Source organism: Chinchilla lanigera, unplaced genomic scaffold (genome assembly GCF_000276665.1).
Source record: "Chinchilla lanigera isolate Chin_1 unplaced genomic scaffold, ChiLan1.0 scaffold00030, whole genome shotgun sequence".
Lineage (NCBI taxonomy): Eukaryota > Metazoa > Chordata > Mammalia > Rodentia > Chinchillidae > Chinchilla > Chinchilla lanigera.
Genome location: NW_004955431.1, coordinates 13521842 through 13542378, shown reverse-complemented (window position 1 = coordinate 13542378; position 20537 = coordinate 13521842). Strand labels below are relative to the sequence as shown.

At 40.7% G+C, this 20537-nt stretch overlaps 2 protein-coding genes and 1 pseudogene across 9 annotated transcripts in view; 1 reads left to right on the top strand and 2 right to left on the bottom strand.

Annotated features, from left to right (window-relative positions):
- Nucleotides 1-607: 607 nt before the first annotated feature.
- Zar1l (zygote arrest 1-like) lies at nucleotides 608-9584 on the bottom strand. Its single transcript, XM_005387721.2, has 4 exons — nucleotides 8931-9584; nucleotides 7508-7600; nucleotides 5676-5750; nucleotides 608-828 (listed from the first exon to the last, which is right to left on the bottom strand). The coding sequence occupies exons 1-4, from the start codon at nucleotides 9582-9584 to the stop codon at nucleotides 685-687; spliced, it is 966 nt and encodes a 321-aa protein (XP_005387778.1). The 3' UTR covers nucleotides 608-684.
- Nucleotides 9585-11986: 2402 nt separating this feature from the next.
- On the bottom strand, nucleotides 11987-12833 carry LOC102013640 (annotated as a pseudogene).
- A 2667-nt stretch (nucleotides 12834-15500) lies between these two features.
- The window catches only part of Brca2 (breast cancer 2, early onset), a 77592-nt gene continuing 72555 nt past the window's right edge, over nucleotides 15501-20537 (top strand). For 2 of the 8 annotated variants that reach the window (XM_005387718.2, XM_005387715.2), the window contains exons 1-2: nucleotides 15519-15707; nucleotides 16369-16477. In XM_005387718.2, the coding sequence (XP_005387775.1) occupies nucleotides 16411-16477 (67 nt within the window). In that variant the 5' untranslated portion in view covers nucleotides 15519-15707; nucleotides 16369-16410. The other 6 variants (XM_005387720.2, XM_005387719.2, XM_013515889.1 and 3 more) reach the window with 6 other exon arrangements.

Here is a 20537-nt window from a genome sequence, read left to right as displayed (position 1 = left end):
CTGCTGCTGTTCCCTTAGGTCAAAACCTTGTTCTCCCAGCTTCCCTCTTCCTAAAATTCTTAATTCTCATGTCACCTCTTCCCAGCCACTCTAAAAGAGCTGTTGTCATAGTACCAGGTTTCACTCATGGGACATATCATAATCTTAATCAAAATGTAGAAATTACAAGCATGGAACAAGTCCTAGTCTGCCTGGGTTCAAATCTTGGATCTATCCCATGACCTCTGAGTGCCTCCATCTCCTCACCTATGAAAAGGTATAATGACTCTTACTTAATATAGGGCTGTGAAGAGTTATGCCCAACATATGCTAGGTTCTGTTTCAGCATTTGCTATAATGATGTATCCTTGGGGACATTGCCCCCTTGATCACCTCTATATTCCCAGTGCTTAGAACACCCTGTTTACAAGTTTGTCAAGTGAATGACTATTCTTCTCTTCATTGTTCCTGTAACATAACTGATAATACCTCCCATTTCCTACTGCCATATTAATATGATCACCAATTAACTTGACTTCCTGGTTTAATATACATGCATTTATTTTAGTCTATTCATTTTGTACAAATGTTATACAATTTAGAAAAGGTACAAAAGCCTAGTCCATTATGCAATGCCACGTCAGCGGTAAGATGTGAAAAAGTAAATGACAGTAAAGCATAAGAGTTCACAAACCACACGGCTGGTCACACGATATACTTAGAATTATAAATATTGCCACAGGAGAATTTCTTGTCTTTGCAGCGACCACACAGCTCTTGCCGATGAGGCCTCCTTCTATCATTATGTCTTTTCTTTTCAGGACAGGAACATTGAGACTTTGAACAGGTCTTTAGAAAATAAGGAATAGTTTGGATACTAAATGATCAAATTAGTGCTTCAAGAGTAATCTTCGAAGCAAAATTGTACCCCACCACCCCACTGCTGATACCTTCATCTTTCTTTAAATGCTATAGGAAGCTCATGACTAAGTTGTACAAACCCAGTTAATCCCACTAAATACCATGCATTTTTCAGGATGAATGATCAGTGATGTTAAAGAGAATATTTCTAAATCAACCAGGATAACATAAAAGTTAAAGATTTTTATAGCTTGTCTCTCTGTCACTTTATGAATTTCTAGCCAGGTAAAGGTGAGGGGTAGCAGGTGGGATTAAGTGATTTGATTGTCTAAATAAGAACATTAACACATAATTTAGCAATAGTTCTCAACTAGGAGTGATTTGCTGGGGCCACTTGGCAATGTGTAGAGATATTCTGCGTTGTTACAACTAAGAGGAAGGCGTATTTCAGAGAAAGCAAAATTCTTTTCTTTCAGACATGCCCGATCCGTATTAAGATTTAAAGTAGTACTTTTCAACCAATATCCCATTTTGTCTTCTGCTAAATAAAAATTTATATTCTATGAAGACATGGACTGCCCTGGTCCACCCTCTTATCCCTGCGAGTCATTGCAGTTGATAATCACTGCTATGTTCTACTTATATTCCATGTGTTCAGATTTTTTTTATACTATAAAAAATAGGCCCTTTTATTTTCCACATAGGAGTCTCAAATATGATTTATCAAACATTATACAATATTCACAGCCTCCACTCTCTCACTGAGGATTATTCCTCTTTATAAAAAAAATTCTAACAGCTAATAATTTTTATACATGTTTACCACTCTCCTAAGCACTTCATATAGATTCATTTAATTTTCACAGTTTCTTTTTAAGGAAGAAAAGGCTCAATAAAGTAATGATTTATTTTAAGATAGACTGTTGATTCTGGCAATGGTAGATTAGGGAATTCTGACCAAGCCTTCTGGACAACTAGAAAAATTGAGCTAAAAAGAACTGCTGGAAGGAAATTATCAAGGCATTAAAAATGAAAATTCAGAAAAAGAGGTAAGCCTGACATTTGATGATCACTTTAAAAACAAAAACCCCTTTTGATTATTAAAAACAACAATAACTATATTGCACTACCTTGAAAAGCCTAAAGATAGCTTTCCTTCATGTTTTTGGGACCCCCTGCCCAATTCAAGAGGACTTAGAAGGAAGCTAAGATCTCATGTGGTTCTGTGATCATCTGTGATCATCTGTGACATTGGCAGCACCATAGAATCCAATCACAGGTCTCACTTGGGGGAATTACTTTATCTTATTGCATTTAGCTTTCTGGCCCATAAAATATGGATAACACCTATCACCAAGGTTCGATGACAAGACGTACTGCTTGTAAAACTACTTGCCAATTCTGAAAGAGATGAAATACAAGAGGAAGCGGAAAGTGAGATTGACAAATGGATGATGCTAAGGGATATGCCAGGCTGGAGCACCACTAAACAACTCAGACTTTATGTTGGGAACCTGAAGGATTACAGCCCAAGAGTAAGGCTGCACCAAAAATAGACTTGCTTTCACAGGTGCTGAAGCTTAGCTTCAAAATAGCTCAAGCCTGATTGGAAAATAGTGGCCTGGAATTGCTAGTGTATCTGTTTGCCTATCAGAGTAAACATAAATCCTCCTTTGAAAAAGTCACTATCCTGGGCTATAAATGGTCAGAATTGTTAATAAATGATACTAGTACTCAAGGTATATGAGGCAGAACAACATACTTGAAAATTAAGAGGATAGCAGGATGCACAAGAAATTAAGTTAAAGGGATTATCTCACAGATTTTAAAATACTTATGCAGCCAGGTATGGTGGTGCGCACCTATAATCCAAGCACTGGGGAGGCCGAGGCAGGAGGATTGTTGCAAGTTCAAGGCCAGCCTAGGCTACAGAGTGAGATCAAGGCCAGCCTGAACTTCATAGCAAGACCCTGTCTCAAAAAGACAAAAAACAAACAAACAAAAAAAAAAAAAAACCTTATGCAAATTCAAAGAAATAAAATGAACACTTCCAAAGATTTTAAAAACAAAAAACTCTAGAACAGAAAAATATAACTGATACCAATAATTAAGTGGATACTCTTAATGGCAAATTGGACAAAGTTGAGATGATAATTAGAAATGGAAAATAGTTTAGTAAATAATACCCTTATAGGCAAGAAAAGACTAAAAGCATGGAATATATGGTTTCAAAAGAGTGTAGGAGTCAGGATTATGGTAAAGGCCTAATATGAGTAATCAGAGATGAGAGAGATGGAAACTAGAAGCAGAAATAACATGTTTGTAAAGGTAATGGGTGATAATTGTCCAAAAGTAATGCAAATTTCCAAGCCACAGATTCAAGAAACATCCCACAGATACAAGAGGCAGGATAAATACAGAGAAGCCACAACTAGGCACATCATTGGAACAGTGCAAAAAAAAAAAAAAAAGAAAAAGAAAAAAATCAAAGCAGAGAGATACAGTGGTACCTCAGTTTACAAACTTAATTCTTTCCAAATCTAAAAAGCAAGCACATTTAAGAAGAAGAGCAAGAGAAAGAGTACTTCAAAGGAGTTTCTGTGAGACTAACAGCCAGCTACATAAAAACAATGACAGAACTTTAAAGGACAGAAAGGCCAGGACTGGTGTCACACTCCTGAAATCCCATCCCTCAGGAGGCTGAGGGAGGAGAAGTGAGTTCAGTGCCAACCTGGGCTACAAACCAAGTTCAAGCTGGATTACATAGTGAGACTCTGTGTCAGAAAAACAAGAAAAGGACGGGAAGAACTGCAAGTCCTATACCCAGCAAAAATGTCTCTTGAAAAGATATCCAGACAAAAATAGAATCTGTCACCTTCATAGTGTACTACAAAAAATACTAGCGTGTGTTCTTCAAGTAGAAGAAAGTGATCCCACATAGAAAAAGATCTAAAACAGACTCAGTGGCAACAGAAAGGATAAATACAGAGCTAAAGCTAAATGAATATTGACTAAATAAAATAATATCTTACAGGGTTTTAAAAATATGTAAAATTAAAATATACAAAAATGGCAACAGATAAGTTATGATGAAGTGATGCAAGTATTCTAAAGGCACTGCATTGAAGAAAGGTAAATTTATTTAGTCCTTGACAAGTCAAGGAGTTATACTATAATCTCTATAATAGCCACTAGAAGAACACTAAAGAATGATTTTTTTAAAAGAACGAATAACTACCAAGATAACTGACTGAAAAATGAAATGTTAAAAATCAAGTGAAGAAAAGAGAGTACAGAAAACAGAAAATAGCCAGGCATGATGGTGTGCACTTGTAATCCCAGCACTCAGGAGGCTGAGGCAGGAGGATTGCTCCAAGTTCAAGGTCAGCCAGGGCTACATAGTGAGTTCAAGGCCAGCCTGAGCTATATAGTGAATTCAAGGCCAACGTGAACTACACAATAAGACTGTGTCTGGAAAAAAAAAAAGAAAAACAGAAAATATATTTAAACACGATTTTATATTAAACACAAGAATACTAAGAATCTCAGACCAGAAAATCTGAGGATAAGTCATTTATAAACCAGTTTTTAAAATATCATATACTAACCACAGGAAAAGGGAAACATTTTTAATGGGAGCACTTAGTTTTTTTGTGTTATGCAGCATGGACATTCCTTGTTTAACAACCAAGCTGTAGTCCTGCAATGAGGCTGTTAACTGAATTGATCCCTAAATGAGGAACCATGTATAGCGTGTACATTACAATCTTCAGAATAAAGAAATGGTCAAAGGAAACCGCAACTTGATGCTTTTGCTTTCATTTGCTTAACTCTTATATGTGGTACTGTATTCTATAACAGAACATAAAACTACAGAACTGTACAGTACGATCAGCAAAAATTACACTACTGCACTGTAGAAGATGCCACCACAAGGCCATACTGCCACTCACGTTCCTGCATCAAAGTCCAACTGAGAGTTGTAAGTCTGAACAGTCGATAAACAGGTAGGTTGTTAAACAAGGAATATCTATATTGGGAACTGAACCCAAGGCCTTCACACCAGCCTACATCCCCAGCCCTTTTACTACTTTTTATTTTTGAGACAGGGCCTTGCTAAATTGCTCAGGCTGGGCTACAACTGGCCATCCTGTCTCTGCCTCTCAGAGTGCCAGGATTGCAGGTGTGTGCCACTCCCCCAGCCTTAAAAATTTTCTTAAATATGAAAATTAATTATGCTTCACTTTACTGAAAATGTTAAAGACAGGTTTCCTTCAAGGTAAATATTCCACATACGCTCTCCCCAAAATGCAAAAAGACCTCATTGGAAATTAAGATCTCATCTGTCATGACTTTCTAAACATTGGAGAGACCTGATAGCCAATCACAGAGCTAATAAATCAGTCTAACCTAGGGCAAGTTATTTCATTTTATTGAATTTAGCATTCTGATCTGCAAAATGGAAATAACACCTATCACAAAGGTTAAATAACATGGGATAATGCATGTAAAACATTTAAACTCTAGCACATAGTGAATGCTTAATAACAGTTATCAAATTACTACATTCACGCTACAGGGTCTTGCAGGAAAAAACACACATACACTGTACACAAACCCCTCCTAAGGGAACTGAAAATAGCAAATCTTCCTCATATTTCTCTTCAAGAAAGCAAATTAGAATTTATGCCTTTCTTTTCTCTAAAATACCTAATTATAAAACTTCAGACATACAGAAAACCTAACACTACTACGCCAATATCCAATTCTGTCCCAAGATTCATGTTGACAAACAGAAACATTGTAGAAAAAATGAAAACATTCAGTGTGCTTACCTGACATTGGATTGCTTCTACTCGGTAAGGGTTAAAACTCTTTTGGCATTTGGAACAGAGTTGTTTGAAATAAACCTAAAGATAAAATTCTGTGGTACAAATTGAATTGGAAAAAAAAAAAATATATATATATATATACACTCATACATATATTATGCTCCCATTTCTTAATTTAAGGAATCTATTCCCTCACCTTGTACTTTGCTCTTCTATAACTTCTAACCTTGCAGTTTTAAGTGCTAGGACTACTGATCACCTTTTCTTACCTGTAAAATTTGGCTAATACTACTTTTTCTATAGTTCTGACAACTACCCAGGACACACATAAGGAACTATAGTAGATACGCAATGGAAAAGGTCATTATAGTTCTATCCACTTTGTGAGACAAGCCCTCCTGCTTCCGATCCGGTCTATCAGCCGTGACGTACTGCGTTTTCCAGTTGTTTCCCCTCTTGAACTTTAACTGGCTCATGGTAACCCATGAATACCATGTGCTCATGTGCTTTCTGGGCTTCGTACATTTTGCTGTGCACATTTTCTCCCTGCTTTACTGGGTGATTTCCTCCTATTTACACTTCAAAGTCATATTTGGAAATCAAGGCACTGTCCCTCAAAGAGGTCAGCCCCCGTCCCATGGAATTTCTATACCACTTCCACACCGTGAGTGTTACTGCCTATGTCTCTACACTGCACTTTGTCTGCATCACTCCTATCAGAATACATTTCTTAAGGACAAGTTCTATGTTGCATTCTTTGTGTCCTAGTGCCTTGGATTGTCTGAATTCACCCCACTGCTTTCTTCTGGCAAGAAACGAGATGGGAAGTAATTTTAACTTGGTTTGAAATCTGTTCATCTTCGAGGTCTAGAAAATGGTTATTTCAAATGTCAAGTTTTCATTCAGGTCTCAACATGCCTCTCTGCCCTATCCCTCCACAGTCCTTTAGCCAGGACTAAATTTCAGCACAAACTCAGATGCTCTTAGAAGGAGATGGCCTCGTGTAAACTGCTACAAAACAAAGTACACAGGGCAAGCAAAAGGACATACGAACTGTTCCCCCACAACTCACAGTTCTCATCGGAAATGAGTGTGCAGCATGACCAGACCCCATGGCTGTTCATGAAAATCCAGAAATGCGGGTTGAATGTGAAGTTTTTCCTAATCTTAATATGCTGGCAATTTAACTCAAATATGTGTGTAGGGGAGAGTTAGTTTCAGCCTAAATAAAAATAAAAATCCAATGCTGGGGATTGAATCCAAGGGTGCTCCATGACTAGGCTACATCCCTACCCCTTTTTATTTTTATTTTGAGACAAAATCTTACTAAATAGCCCAAGCTGGTCTCAAATTTGGAATCCTCATGCTTCAAACTCTCCAGTAGCTGGGATTACAGGCAGGTACCACCACAGCCTGACAAAGTAAACCCCTCACCTTTATAAATTATTTCTCTTATTGCCCCACCTTGTGGCAAATAGTGGCACTTTTCTTGAGCTAAGGTCCAAACTTCTTCAAACAAATTACAATATACCAATGAAAAACGGTTACAAAAAGTCCCATCTAAAGCTAAAAGCTAAAGCCCATCTAAATAACCTGAAATTTGGTCCAATAGAAATACCAAACTTTGTATGCCAGGATATGGCTCGAGAATGAGGTCGCATGTCCAACTCATTGGATTTGAACATTCACTGAGCACTTGGTACATGCCTAGCTCTGAGGACCAAGATGAACAAGATGGTGCCATGGCCATCGTGGTCCGCGGGAAAGCACGCTGCCTCCCCTTGATATCGGTGCCCACGCCATTCTCCCTCCACTTCCCACTCACTTTTACTTACCTTGTTAGTTCCAGAAATGCACCACACATACGCACTCTCCCATCGGGTGTTACAGTCTTTACAGTGAAAATAGCCGTATTTTGGTTCCAAAGACTGACAATAAAGGAGAGGGGAACTCTTTTATTAAGTTGGGAGGAATCCCGATTCACTTTCCCTAATTGCTTTAAGAAGTAAAATTTACCTTCTTGCCCTCACTTCCGTTTATTCTCAATGCTACTACTGTACATTAATTTAGCTTCTCATCTCCCTTAGTTAAGAATTACTCTGGAATTCTTCTTGCTGTTGTCACTTGTATTTTCCGAGGTCGCTTTCCAGAATAGCATGAGCATAATCTCCTTAAATGAAAATCTGACCTACCGTTCACACACTTAAAGCTCTTTGTCACCTCATGTAACAGGGACCTAGAGGCTGGGCACACAGTGGGTATCCGAAAGGATGAAGCGTGGACTGCTTTGAAATTTAGAGTCAGGTCCCTGCTTTGCTCTGCACATACACATTACTCATGTAAGGAGAGTCTGTGATTCAAGGGTTTTTAGCCCTCAGTGTAACTGGCCTGTCTCAGTCCCTTTTAAGACTGTAGCCACTAAGCTAAAAATAAATACAATAATTCTCAGGATTTGCAGGAACACCCAATTGCCAGGCTTTTACACTGTTCAGTTCCAGAATCCGATGGAGCAATGCCTAGAAGTCTCCAGTGGGTCTCTTGAAGTCTCAGATGATTTCAAGTGACTGTCCTGGGATAAGGTCATACCTAACCGGGGGCAAGGATCCCATGATGGAACTGAGGCTGCCGTCCAAAACAGCAGCCATCAACTCATGCTGGGAACAAAACTGCCCCTTCAAGCAATGATAACTCTCTCGGAATCAGTCCTAAAATACCCATCAGAGCACCAGCTAGTTAGAATTACCTACCACTCCACTCTCAGCTGTACGAATTCCCCAGCTATGCAAACCCCCAGCTCTTGATGCTATTCCCTTTTTCTATAAAACTCCAAAGGCCCGAGAAGACAGATCTCAAACTCCTTTATCTGTCTTTTCCAGTATGAACATACTGATTAAAGCTTCTTTCCTGCCCTTCACCCGTCTCTTTGACTGGCATTTAGCTATAGGCGGCTGAACCTGGTCTCCACCCTACCCCACACCGGACCAAAGCTGGAGCTTTTGCCCTAAAACTCTAGTTAACGCTCATTCCCCAATAGGAATGGTGGCCACAGCTTTAGTCCACAGACTCGAGTTAGGCTCGGTACCCTCCTGTTACACCAAAAACTCACAAAATTTACAGGCCACATAAAATACATGTTTCAAAATAACCTCTCTCTCTGAAAAAGCAAGAGAAGGCTTTACTGTGATTGCCCCAGAAATGGAAAAGCAGAGAGAGGACGAGGGTGGCATGGCACCAAGAGTGAGAGAGCAGAAAAGCTACCTGGAAGCTGGGCTTCTGAAGTGGACCGCCAACTCCGTCTCCTTGTACCCACTTGCTCTTCCCTTCACCAAGATGCTTGGCATCTTCCTCCACCACCTCCTGCGACTGAGGGGGTTCCTCCTGCCTTTCGCCTTCTGACTTTGGCATTGGTGGTGGCTGCTGGTTGGCCTTCGCTGGGCCTGAAAGCACCTTGCTTTTGCTATCTTCCCCATCCTTCCTTAACCAGGCAAAGCCCCTGCGGCCCATCAATGGCGAATAGACTCCCCAGTCTGTCACGGGTTTCTTGTGGTCAGCGTTGTTCCATGGGTAGCAGCTGTGCAGAGTTTGAGGCCCCAGCGAGCACTGCATGGACTTGTCCACCCGCAGGCTCACCTGTATGCCCACCTCCTTGGTGCTGGCCTTGCACAGCTGTCGGCACAGATTGGGGTTCATCTGGGTGAGAATGGGCTCAAAGTGGGCCCTCCTGTAAGGGTTCATCCAGTACTCGGAGGCATTTGCTGGCACCAGCAGCCCTGGCCTGGCCAGGAAAGTTGGAGGACCCATGCTTTGCCTCCAGTTGGGCTGACTATGCCCTGAGAGTCGAGACTGGCCCATGGGCAGTGTGTTTCGACAGTCCTGGTACCAGACGTAGGGAACACGGACAAAGCGCTCCATTTGCTTAGGAGGTACGCAGGCTCAAACCCTCATGCGGCTTGCGTCCTTGTTTTGCCTTCCACCTGCATCAGCGCCTCCTTTCTCCCCATCAGGTAGGTCAGAGTCATCCCCGCTTCTCTATTTATCTCACAATCTAACAGATGTCACCTGTTACCCTAATTGAAGGAGGGACGCTCTACCTGCCTATAGAGATCTAATTGCCGCTTGATTCCTAATTGCTTTTCCCTACCTCTTCAATTTACTGTTCCGGAACCATTTTTCATAGCTGTTTTCATTTCTGACTTACTGACCCCCATGCTTTAATTAGTAGTTTCATTTATTTATTCCTTTCGTGATCATTTTATAGATTACTTCTGCACTGTTGATGGAAACGTAAATTAGTAAGTAGCCCATTATGTCAAACAGCATGGAGGCTCCTCAAAAAGAAAAGTAAAAAAAATAGAACCACCATACGATCCAGCAATCCCACTACCTTGATGTGTGCCCAACGAAATCAGTGTCCTAAAGAGATATCTGCAATCCATGGTCATTGTAGAATTCTTAAAAGTTGATCAATAGAAACCTAAGTGTCCATTGATAGATGAATAAATTGTAATATACACAGGAATATCACTCAGACATTTTTAAAAAGGAGGACTGGTCTTTTGCAATACAATGGATAAGTCCAGAGGACATTATGCTAAGGGAAATAAGTCACACGGAAAGAAAAAATACTGCATGATCTCACTTACATGGAATTTTTAAAATGTCAGAATCATAGTTACCAGGGATGGGGAGATGGGAAAAACTGGAAAAGACTGGTCAAAGAGTATGAAGTTGCAGTTTTAAAAAATGAATAAGTCTAGAGACCTGATATAGAACCTGACTGCAGTTAATAGCATTGTATTGTATACTGCAGATTTGCTAAGAGTAGACTTTAGTTGTTCCTACCACTACATACCAAATAGGTAACTGGGAGGAGATGATTATGTTTATTGCTTGAACTTGAAATAATCATTCACTGCAAATATGTGTATCAAACATCATGTTGTACAAATTACATACAATCTTTATGAAAAATAGTTTTAAGGATACTCCTTGTATTAACATAATTAGTGACATCTTTGAGTTTTATCACAGTAGTGGAAATTTAAAGGAGAAATAAAAAATTGAGAGAATGATACAAGCCTTACACATCGTGGTAGTGGATACCAAGGACAACGTATTAGTCACTTTGCAGAACTGGGACAAAATACCTGACACCCAAATTTTTTGTTTTGTTTTGTTTTTCCTTGTTAAAAAAAGGTGTATTCATAAACAGGCAAAAGAAATTCATGAATTGTGATATTCCTTTTCAGAGGACGCAAGACTAGAATTATTTTGTGTGTAGTTCATTCTAGGACTCAATCTTGATTACTGATATTTAAATTGTACTATCTATATTAACATTAAAACAGTTCTAATTTTATAACTTTAACAATCTAATCTTGTCTTCTTTGATTGCCATTTGAATCCTACTACAGTAAGTGTCTGACTTACAAACATTTAGGTTGTGAATTTTCACAGGTGATCCAACCTCCCTTTAGGAACATTCCTAGTTTAGCTCGCACGTCTACCTTACCATTTTAAGGTAACTGTAAAAGTACAAATAATTTACAGTATTTGTGTGTTAGGTTTTTTATGCTTTACATTGTATATTTGTGTCAAAGGTATATAATACTCATTTTTTTGGACTTATAAACAGATCTGATTTACAAATGTTCTCTGGGAATAGAACTGGTTCATAGGCCAGTTACTTACTATATTTAATTCATGAGAGACTTATCCCAAAAAACCAATGCTCACTGATTTATTCAGCTCAAAATATAAGAAACTTATATAGAAACTTTGAAAATATAAGAAACTTTAAGCTGAATATAAGACCAGAGTTTAGAAACTTATTTTCTAGTCTTAGCTGTCCCACAGGTATAATGGCAGGGTATTCTTTTCACCTTCTGAGCCTACTTCCTTGCTCAATAGCTTGCAATGATTCATTATATGCCTCCTGGAAATCAAGTCGACAGTCCATGACTTCAGAGGCTGAACTAGAAAGATGAGGCAGTCTGGCCTAAATAACCTTTAAAGCCTTTGTTTGGAGTTAATATTCTATGATTGGAATGGGATTATACTTACATGCTGTGACCTAAGGTTAATATAATGAAGACTTCCAAATGACGACAAAAAAGCTGTGAAATATTAAAGTTTTCGTATGTGACCCCCAGTAAAATAACTTTTAAAATCAGAAGCAGGTTTCATGTATTCATTCAGAAGGTGATTCAACTGTAGCTCTTTGAGCATTATGCAATTCTATATTTAACAATCTTTTTTTCTCAGCAATTCTTTGAACTTTTATAATCTTCAAGAGATTCTCTCAGCTGAAGTTTTCATGCATTCAGGTATTTTGCATGATGTCTGATGTGACCGGCAATAAAGGTGGCCATGAAGTAGTAACTATGATCATAACCCCCTTGTAATCTAAAAATAACAGAGATTTTCTTTTCTGTCTAGGCAGCAATGCAGTTATCCGGGAGTGACTGTCCATCTGAAAGGAGCTGGTCATCTTTTCCTGGCTCAATCAGTTTGTCCAGCTGAGAACCTGGATAAGATTTCCCACGATGGGTTGCATCGTAAGTTTTCCCATTTACTTTGATCCGTTCCCAAATATCCAATGAAGGCTTTTTTGCCTCAAGAGCAGAGCACTGAGCTGAAAATTGGAGCAAATGCTGACACAGATTTGTATTTTCCAGGGGTTTTGAAAGCACAAATCAGAGCTCGGTGGCCTCCCACGGAGTGGCCAAAAATAGACATCATTTGGGGAATCCACTGGAAAACTAGCATTTATGAGTTGGGGAAGCTCCTCTGTTATGTAAGAGTACCTTCTGTAGTTAGGTTTCCGAGGATCTTCATTAGCATTTGCATAAGACCCCCTCCAGTCCCGAGGTCCCGGCTATCATCCTCTCCTTTCATATGGCATTATCGAGGTCTGGTGTCTGAAGGGATGATGACAAGGCTGTGTTTTGAGGCAGCTTGGTGGTAACCAGATTTTGATATAAAATTTTGTTCTGTGTAGTTAAGTCAGAGCCAATACAGGGCAGGGCACTTTCCAGTTTCTGCCTTTGGTGGTAAGTAGACAGCAAATTTCATCTGACATTTTACCTCCACATTCTCACGTTCAAAAGATTTCTGCCATCCCCCAAAACACTTGTTGGAAATCGGCTTCAGCACCATTCTTCTCCTGTCCAATTGGTATTTGCTTATCTGTAGCAAAGGGCACATGACCTTTGCTGCGGTGCTGTGATGGCAGTGGTGAGTACCAGAGACCTTGTTTTTGTTTTTTAAGACAGGGTCTCACTGTGTAGTTCAGGCTGACCTTGAACTGACTATGTAGCCTAGGCTGGCCTCAAACTCATGGCAATTGTCCTGCCTCAGCCTCCCAAGTGCTGGGATTATAGGCATGCACCACCATGCCTGACTATGACACCCACAATTTAAAGGAGGGGTTTGTTTTGGCTTGTAATGAAAAATAGCTTCAAAAACTAAAAACAAAGCATACAGAAAATTGAAGTAGCATGTCATCTGAGCGGGTCCACTAGAAGGAAGTATGCAGTATATTTAATGACCATCAAGTCCCTAGTACCAAGAGAAAGGAACACGGTGACAGGGGAGTGTACACAGTGAGAATGTAATTCAGAGGATGGTGTGTCATTTTGAGAGTTCTCATTAGTCCATTTTCAGTAACATACCCTTCTTCCCTGACCACCCAAAAGGGGAGAAAGCAAATTGTTCTGACTTATAATTAAGTATCATTGCAAGACAGTTAAGTATAGTGTTTGAAGTCAAATGCAAATTGAATTCAAGTCTGGGTTTTGTTACCAGGAAGCTTAATTATTCAAGTTTCTCCATCAGACAATATGTGGGGAACCACTCAGACTGCTTCAAAGCTAAGCGGCATCTAAGGACACTTGAGGACGTGACCCCATTTGTCTAGTGTGGGTGCACAGTGGGATACAGTTATGTAACCATGACTTAGCACAGGTCAACACGCATGCACTGGTTACGGCACTGTGTAAGAATGTAAACATGAGATAACAACCTGTATAAGAATTATACAATAAAGATGCAGGTAGCTCTCTTGCACCCTTTGCTCTGCTGCTCTGCTCTGCTCCATGCTGTCTGCTGTTGTTGCTGATGTCTTGCACATGTGTGTTCTTTAACCTTGCGACCTCACCTGCTAAAATCTCCCTTGGGTGCCCTGAGCGGGTAGACAACTGGCATAGTTGGTGGGACATTCAGGTGAATGGTCCCATGATGGCTGTGGAAACAGTACCATAAGGTGAGGGAGAGCCCCCAGAAATGGTGGATAAGCAACGCCTGCTGGCCTCTCCTTAGCTACCTGTAATTACTTTCTTGGAAACTTGAAAGGCCTGGAGGACTGGGGAACAGTCCGTTTGGAGTCCAGAGATGTCTTGCAAGCCTTGGCAGCAATAGATAGACAAATTCCTCCCCCTCACCATGAAACAGTAGGTCACCATCTACTGTTCGGTGGTTTGGCTGTTTTTCACTCTCTTCTGCTGCATAAACCAAAAGGCAGATGGCCTTGTCCAGCAAGTAGACCAGCTGCAGCAGATAGAAGAGGACCTTGAGCTATGGCTAGCTGCTGTGGAGCTTATGTTTTGAGTCATGGGAAGCACTGCCCCCTCTAGAAATGTCTCCAGAAGTGTAAGTCCTCATGTACAAGAAAACCTCCGGGGAAAATGTCCTGGTTTTTCATGCTAAGCCAGCTAGTCATCAAAAAGTGGAGATGGAGGGACCCCTAGCCAGGAAGGAGAACTGGGAGGGCCGCCTACCTCTACCCAGCACACAACGTGCACGATCTATACAGCCATGGAGCTGCAGGAGCCGGCAAAGCAATCAAAGCAGAAAGTGGGCATAACAGTGCCTACCCGGCTTCCACCGCTGTAGAACAATGGGGCTGATGATACTCAGTTAAGCTCACAGATGTCCCAAATAGTCAACACAGCCAGCACCCCTTCTATGAGATAGGTTCACAGAATGTGCAGAGGACAGCCCCAGAAGCAGGTAATCAGACTGTGAGAAATTGACTGATGCAGTGGCTTGCCTGGTCTGGGAGAATCCAGGTGACCTGCTGGAGCAAGTCACCATCTAGGCTTGATAACTGTGCTACATGAAACAGGCATGTGGCAGATGATGTTTGCACTATAGTACCGTAGCCCAGATGAAGAACGTCTCACGGCACACATGAAGAACATGATCCTGGCTAGTGGGCCAGCTGGCATGTTCGGGTCAGTGGCAGCCCTTCTATCCCCTTTTATAGTTGCTGATACGCAATGCTGTGGATGCCTTGGCGAGGCTGCGAGAAGCGGAAGTGAAGCACTAAGGTAAGGTGAGATCTGTAAAAACTGTACCAGCAAAGGAAAAAGTTCGGGTGAGCAGGGCTATCTCCCCAAGGACAGGCTTGTGGGGCCCCTGATGGAGCAACAAACTCGAAATTAGCTTTATAATACCACTGTCACAGACCCTGTGAACTCAGGTGAGGTCAAGTTCCTGTCTTGCAGATCAGTTACTTTGGGGAATAGGCCTAAAGAAACACTAGCTCTAAAGACAGAACAAACTCCTGTCAGAGGTCGCAAACCCTGATGGTGTCCCAAGGGCACCCGGCCAAGCTGCATCAATTGGTAACGGAAGGAGCACTTTGTTTAGGTGCCCTACCCCACCCTCAGCAGAGAGGTCTAGTACTTTGAAGAAAAGCGCACGCAGCGGCTCTACTTGGCAGAAGACCGGCTATAAAAACACCTACGCTGGGACTCCCTTTCGCTCCCCGGGAAGACGTCGCGCGGCTGACTTCCGGGTGGCGTGTACGTCGCGCTCACACGTCATGGCGTCATCGCGTCAAAGTGCGCAGAGCGCGTTTTGGCGCGCGCTTCTTAAACCAGGCGGCGGTCCCGCCGGCTGCGCGCCTTGAGTCCTGCCGGGAGCTGTAGTCCGCCGGAAGCAGCTTGAGGGGTCCAACGTGTGACCTAGGTGGCCGCTGACGCGGTGTTTGTCGCCTCCTCTCGCCAAAATTGAGCCGCACCTCTGGAGCGGGTTAGTGGTGCCGGGGGTGGAGCCGTGCCTCCCGCGGCCCCAGGTGTCCAGGGCGGGCGGGGAGCGCCTCTCGCGACGCGGGTGGAACCGCGCGCTTGGTGCCGCGGTCTCTGCGGAGTTTCACCCCTGAGGGCAGCGGTCGCGTCCCGCCGCGCAGCCCCGCCGAGCGCACGCGAGCCCTTCGCTTCCCGGGGATTCCTCCCCGACTGGTGCGCGCCTTTGGGCCCCGCGAGCCGCCGGCATTTGCTCGGTAGCTGCCCCAACCTGAAATTTCATCTGGGCACGCTGTACGTGTCTTACTGAACTCCCAGTGATTGCTTCGTTGCGGAGATCCAGGGATTGGGGATTGGAAAAATGTGTTCGCCTCTCACAGGAGCCCTCTGTAGCTCCCGAACCGCTAGCCACGCGTGTCTAGTTAACGCAGTTAAAATTAATGTTAAAACGTTCTAGCTGCTTTACAAGTGCCTGATAGGGCTGGCGGCTACAGGATTGGACAGCACAAGTCTAGAATATTCTCATTCCTAAATTATGTTATTGCCCTAAAAATGGGACTAAGGTAGAAAATCTTAACTGTAAACAAACTTTCCAGCGATTCTCATTTTTACCTCGCTTAGCAAGGAATGCATCCCCTTGACTTACATTTTGCTCTTATCTTTTGCAGAGGTACAGTGAAGCAAGCGGTGGAAAAATATTGTAGAGAAAGATGCCTATTGGATCCAAAGAGAGGCCAACTTTTTTTGAAATTTTTAAGAGGCAATGCAGCAAAGCAGGTATTGACAGGTTTTATAAAACTTGATAAATTACACTGAGAAAATGTTTTCAGAAAAATGAGGTAAAGACTAAAAAAAACCTAATACTGTACTTTCTTTACACTGTAAACTGTTCCTTATAGAGTCATAAATCTAGTTAAAAACTTAATTGTTCAAATAGAACCAGATGATGACTATAGAATCCCTAGTGGGTAATGAAACTGTCCCCTAGGAAGAATTGTTTTTGAAGTACCACTGGCAAGTCAGAAACATGAATAAGTCATTTTATGCAGGGATTGCCTAACTTTTTGGTTTCAGTTTTCCTTTCCTTTATACTTGCAAATGATCAGTGACTGTTCAAAGAGCTTACTAAGTTAGAAATTAAAACTAAGAGCTTGAAAAGTTTCAGTTCACTTAAAAATAAACCCATTGCATGATATCATAAATAGTATTTTTCGACAGGCGTGTTGGTGCATGCCTGTAATCCCAGCACTCCGGAGGCTGAGGCAGGATCGCTGTAAGTTCTAGACGAACCTGGGCTACAAAGTGAGCTCAAGGCCAGCCTGAACTGCATAGCAAGACCCTGTCTCAAAAAGACCAAAAAAAAAAAAAAAGTGTGTGTGTGTATAGTATTTTTATGAAAATAACATTTTCCAGAACAAAATTAAAATAGAAGAGAGAATTGTTTTATAATGTTGCAGTTCACTTTAATGTTGGCTTAATAGATGATAGCGGGATTCTTGAATCTTTGTGTGCATGTATTTTTAATTTATTTTTTTTAGTACATATTTGTACTGCATATTGATTAAATTTATTAAGGGGAGCTGGTACATGTACGTAACACATTTTAATTCTTTTTACCTTCTCTTTCAGTGTTAAACTTAAGCATTGAATTTGATTTGTTTTGCATCCAACTCAGTTTGCAACCAGAATCGTAGAAAAGTTTATGAACCAAGGTACCAGTGTACCTAAGTGTGCTCTATGAGCTAGTATGTTCTATTTTGAAGAAAGTACCATTTGATGCTGAAAAGAATGTATATTCTGTTGTTGATGGGTGGGATACTCTAGATATTTACTGAGTTCTTTAGTTCAACTCTCATATGTTTTGATTTTTTTTGTCTAGTTAATCTATTTGTGGCAGTGGGGATCCCCCATTGAGATCTTCCATTATAATTATACTTACCTGGTTTTTTACATCCATTTTAAAAAATATACTTGGGTGTACCAGTATTCAGTGTGTATATATTTACGACGGTGCATGGAATAACATACAGGCTTTATTCCTGAGTATGGTGACTCACTTGTGCCCAGGGTACAATATTGAAGACTCCCAACACAGGCAACAATTGCTTGTTTTCCGCTCAGAGACTGAGAACCAATGGGCAGGTGGAGAGGGAGCACCTCCCATCCTTGGTCACTCCTTCCTGGTGTATGCTGGTAAAAATGCCATCAGGCTATAGCCTCCTCTGTGTTTGGAGAGGGGAAGTGAGGCAAAGGGCTTGTATACCCCAAGTCTATCCTGTGTGGCCCAAATGGAGGTGGTAGATCACTGGGAATGTACTTTTGGAGGGTCTGTCTATCTCTTTCTCTCTCTCTCTCTCTTTCTCTCTTTTTAGTTTATTTAAGTTGATTGGTACAGTTTAGGTATACATAATGATCAGATTCATAATTTATATCTGTATATGATATATCTTGATTCTTTTTGCCATTTTCATCCCCACCTTTCAAGCCCCCTCCCCACTCCATTCACAAAGCCTCATTTTAATTTTATCCTTCTTTTCTTGTGTTTTCTTTCCCTTCCTTTGTTTCCCCCGCCCCCTCCCCCAAGTTCCCTTTTCCTTTTGAACAGTTTCTTCCTATTTCTCAATCTCTGTTGTACATTTTTCTGCATATTTACATTATCACATTCTCACACCAGAGAGAAAATGAGATGTTTACACGTGTGTTAAATTTATTTATTGTCTGAAGATGCATCTGTTTACCTATAAATGTTTCAACTTTATCTTTATGGCTGAGTAATACTACGTTATATTAAAAAATCACATCTTTTTATCTGTTCATTGGTTTATGGGCATTTGGGTTACTTCCAATATTTAGCTATTGCAAACTGCGGCTATAAACATGGATGCGCATATATTGCTGTAGTATGATGCTTTTAATTCTTCCAGGAAAAGACTCAGAAGGGGAACAGCTGGGTCAAATGAGACTTCTAATCCTAATATGTCGAGGAATTTCCATACTGATTTCTACAGTGGTTTCCCCAGTGTACACTCCCACCAATATTGGAAAAGTGTTCATTTTTTCTCCACAGCCCCACCAGCATTTGCTATTACTTGTTTTCTTGATGAAAAAGGCTACTAATCCTAGCCTTTCTTTTTGGAGTGAGAGAGAATCTCAGTGTGGTTTTAATTTGGATCTCTCAAATGATGAGTGATGTTGAACATTTTTTCGTATATTTGCTGTTTGTACTGAGACATCTCTGTTCATTTCAGATGCCCATTTTTGTGTTGGATCTTTAAATTTGGAGAGTCCAGTTTTTTTATGTTCTAGATATAAGTTAATGGGGTCCTTCTCTGGGTTTGGTATTGCGATAATGCTTGCTTCCAGGGATGAATTTGGGAGTATTGCTTCCCTTTCAATTTCATTAAAGCATTTGAGAAGTAGTGGTATTAAGTCTTCTGTAAATGCCTTGTAGAGTTCAGGAGTGAGTCCATCAGGGCCTGGGATTTTCTTTGTTGGTAGGTTTTTAATTAAATCTTCAATTTCATTGATTGATACTGGTTTATTTAGAATTTTTATGTCTTCTTGATTCACCTTTGATAATTCATATGAATCTAGAATTCTGTCCATTTTATTCTGCATTTTCCATCTTACTAGAATACAAGTTCCCTAAGTAGGTATCAATAGTCTACTGGATTTCTGCAGGATCCATTGTGATTTCACCCTTTTCATTTCTAGTTGCATGGATTTGAGTCTTTCTTTTTTCTTTTATAAGATTGGCTAAGGGTTTGTTAGTTTTACTTAATCTTTGAAAGAAGCAACTCTTCAATTCATTGGTATGATGTTAGCACTTCAGAGAGGCCAGGTTGATGGCTTTCAGTTGTCCCACCTCATTGCCTCCTGAGTTTGCCTTTGGTGAACAGAATGTCTGGATTTGCATCTTGCCTAAGTGTCTTCTCATTTTCTTTCTCTCTTTTTTTTTTTTTTTTTTTTGTTGTTGTTGTTTGTTTGTTTTTAGTTCAATTCCTGGGTTGATGTTTGTAAATCACTTACTGAGAGTTGTTTTATTGCTAGTATTTAGAACCCTTAGGAAATGACTACCTCTCCAAGGTATCTTCCAAGCGTAGCTGGCTTTTGGGTTTTTTGAGATTGTTGCAAGTTTCTACCTCTTTAATTTACTGAAGAATAAGAAGTTGCTGCCTACTTGGCCCAATCCCTGGTTCTTCGGCCCTGGCCTATAGTATTTTTCATGACCCTTAAGCAGACTCAGTCTTGGTATGTCAGGAAGAAAAGCTGCTTAGAACAATTATGTTACTTTGACTAAAGTGGTGCAGTCAGCAATTAGAATAGCATCAAACACAGCCTAGAAAATGACAAACTAAGGATTAATTTGCCACATCTATCTATATGAACTAGATTTGTGGTTATATAACAAAATTTAAAACAAACCAGAAAATTGTGTGCAGTAAACAAGCCTTCAGTATACCAGTTTTACATTCAGAGGAGAAAATTTTAGAGGGGTTGGGGAGAAAAACTAGAGAAATACAAGAGGAAGAAATTACAAGCAAGGCTAGAGGACAAAGGAAGATCGTGCAAACTTTGGGAAACTGGTGCAGAAGACAGGAGGGAAAGAGAAGGAAGAAATAAAAGGAAGTATAGAGCAGTAGAACAACCACCAGAAAACTAGAAACCATGTTCACACTCAAAAACAAAATCAAACAGTGAAGAAACAAGAAAAAAATAGAGAAACAAATGTCTCTTTCAAGGTTTGTCTCTGCATTCACTGGTAGACACCATGTGGAGACAGAGTCCAGATCAGTATTGATTTATCCCAGCAAGCCATCAATAGCTGCGTGGATGG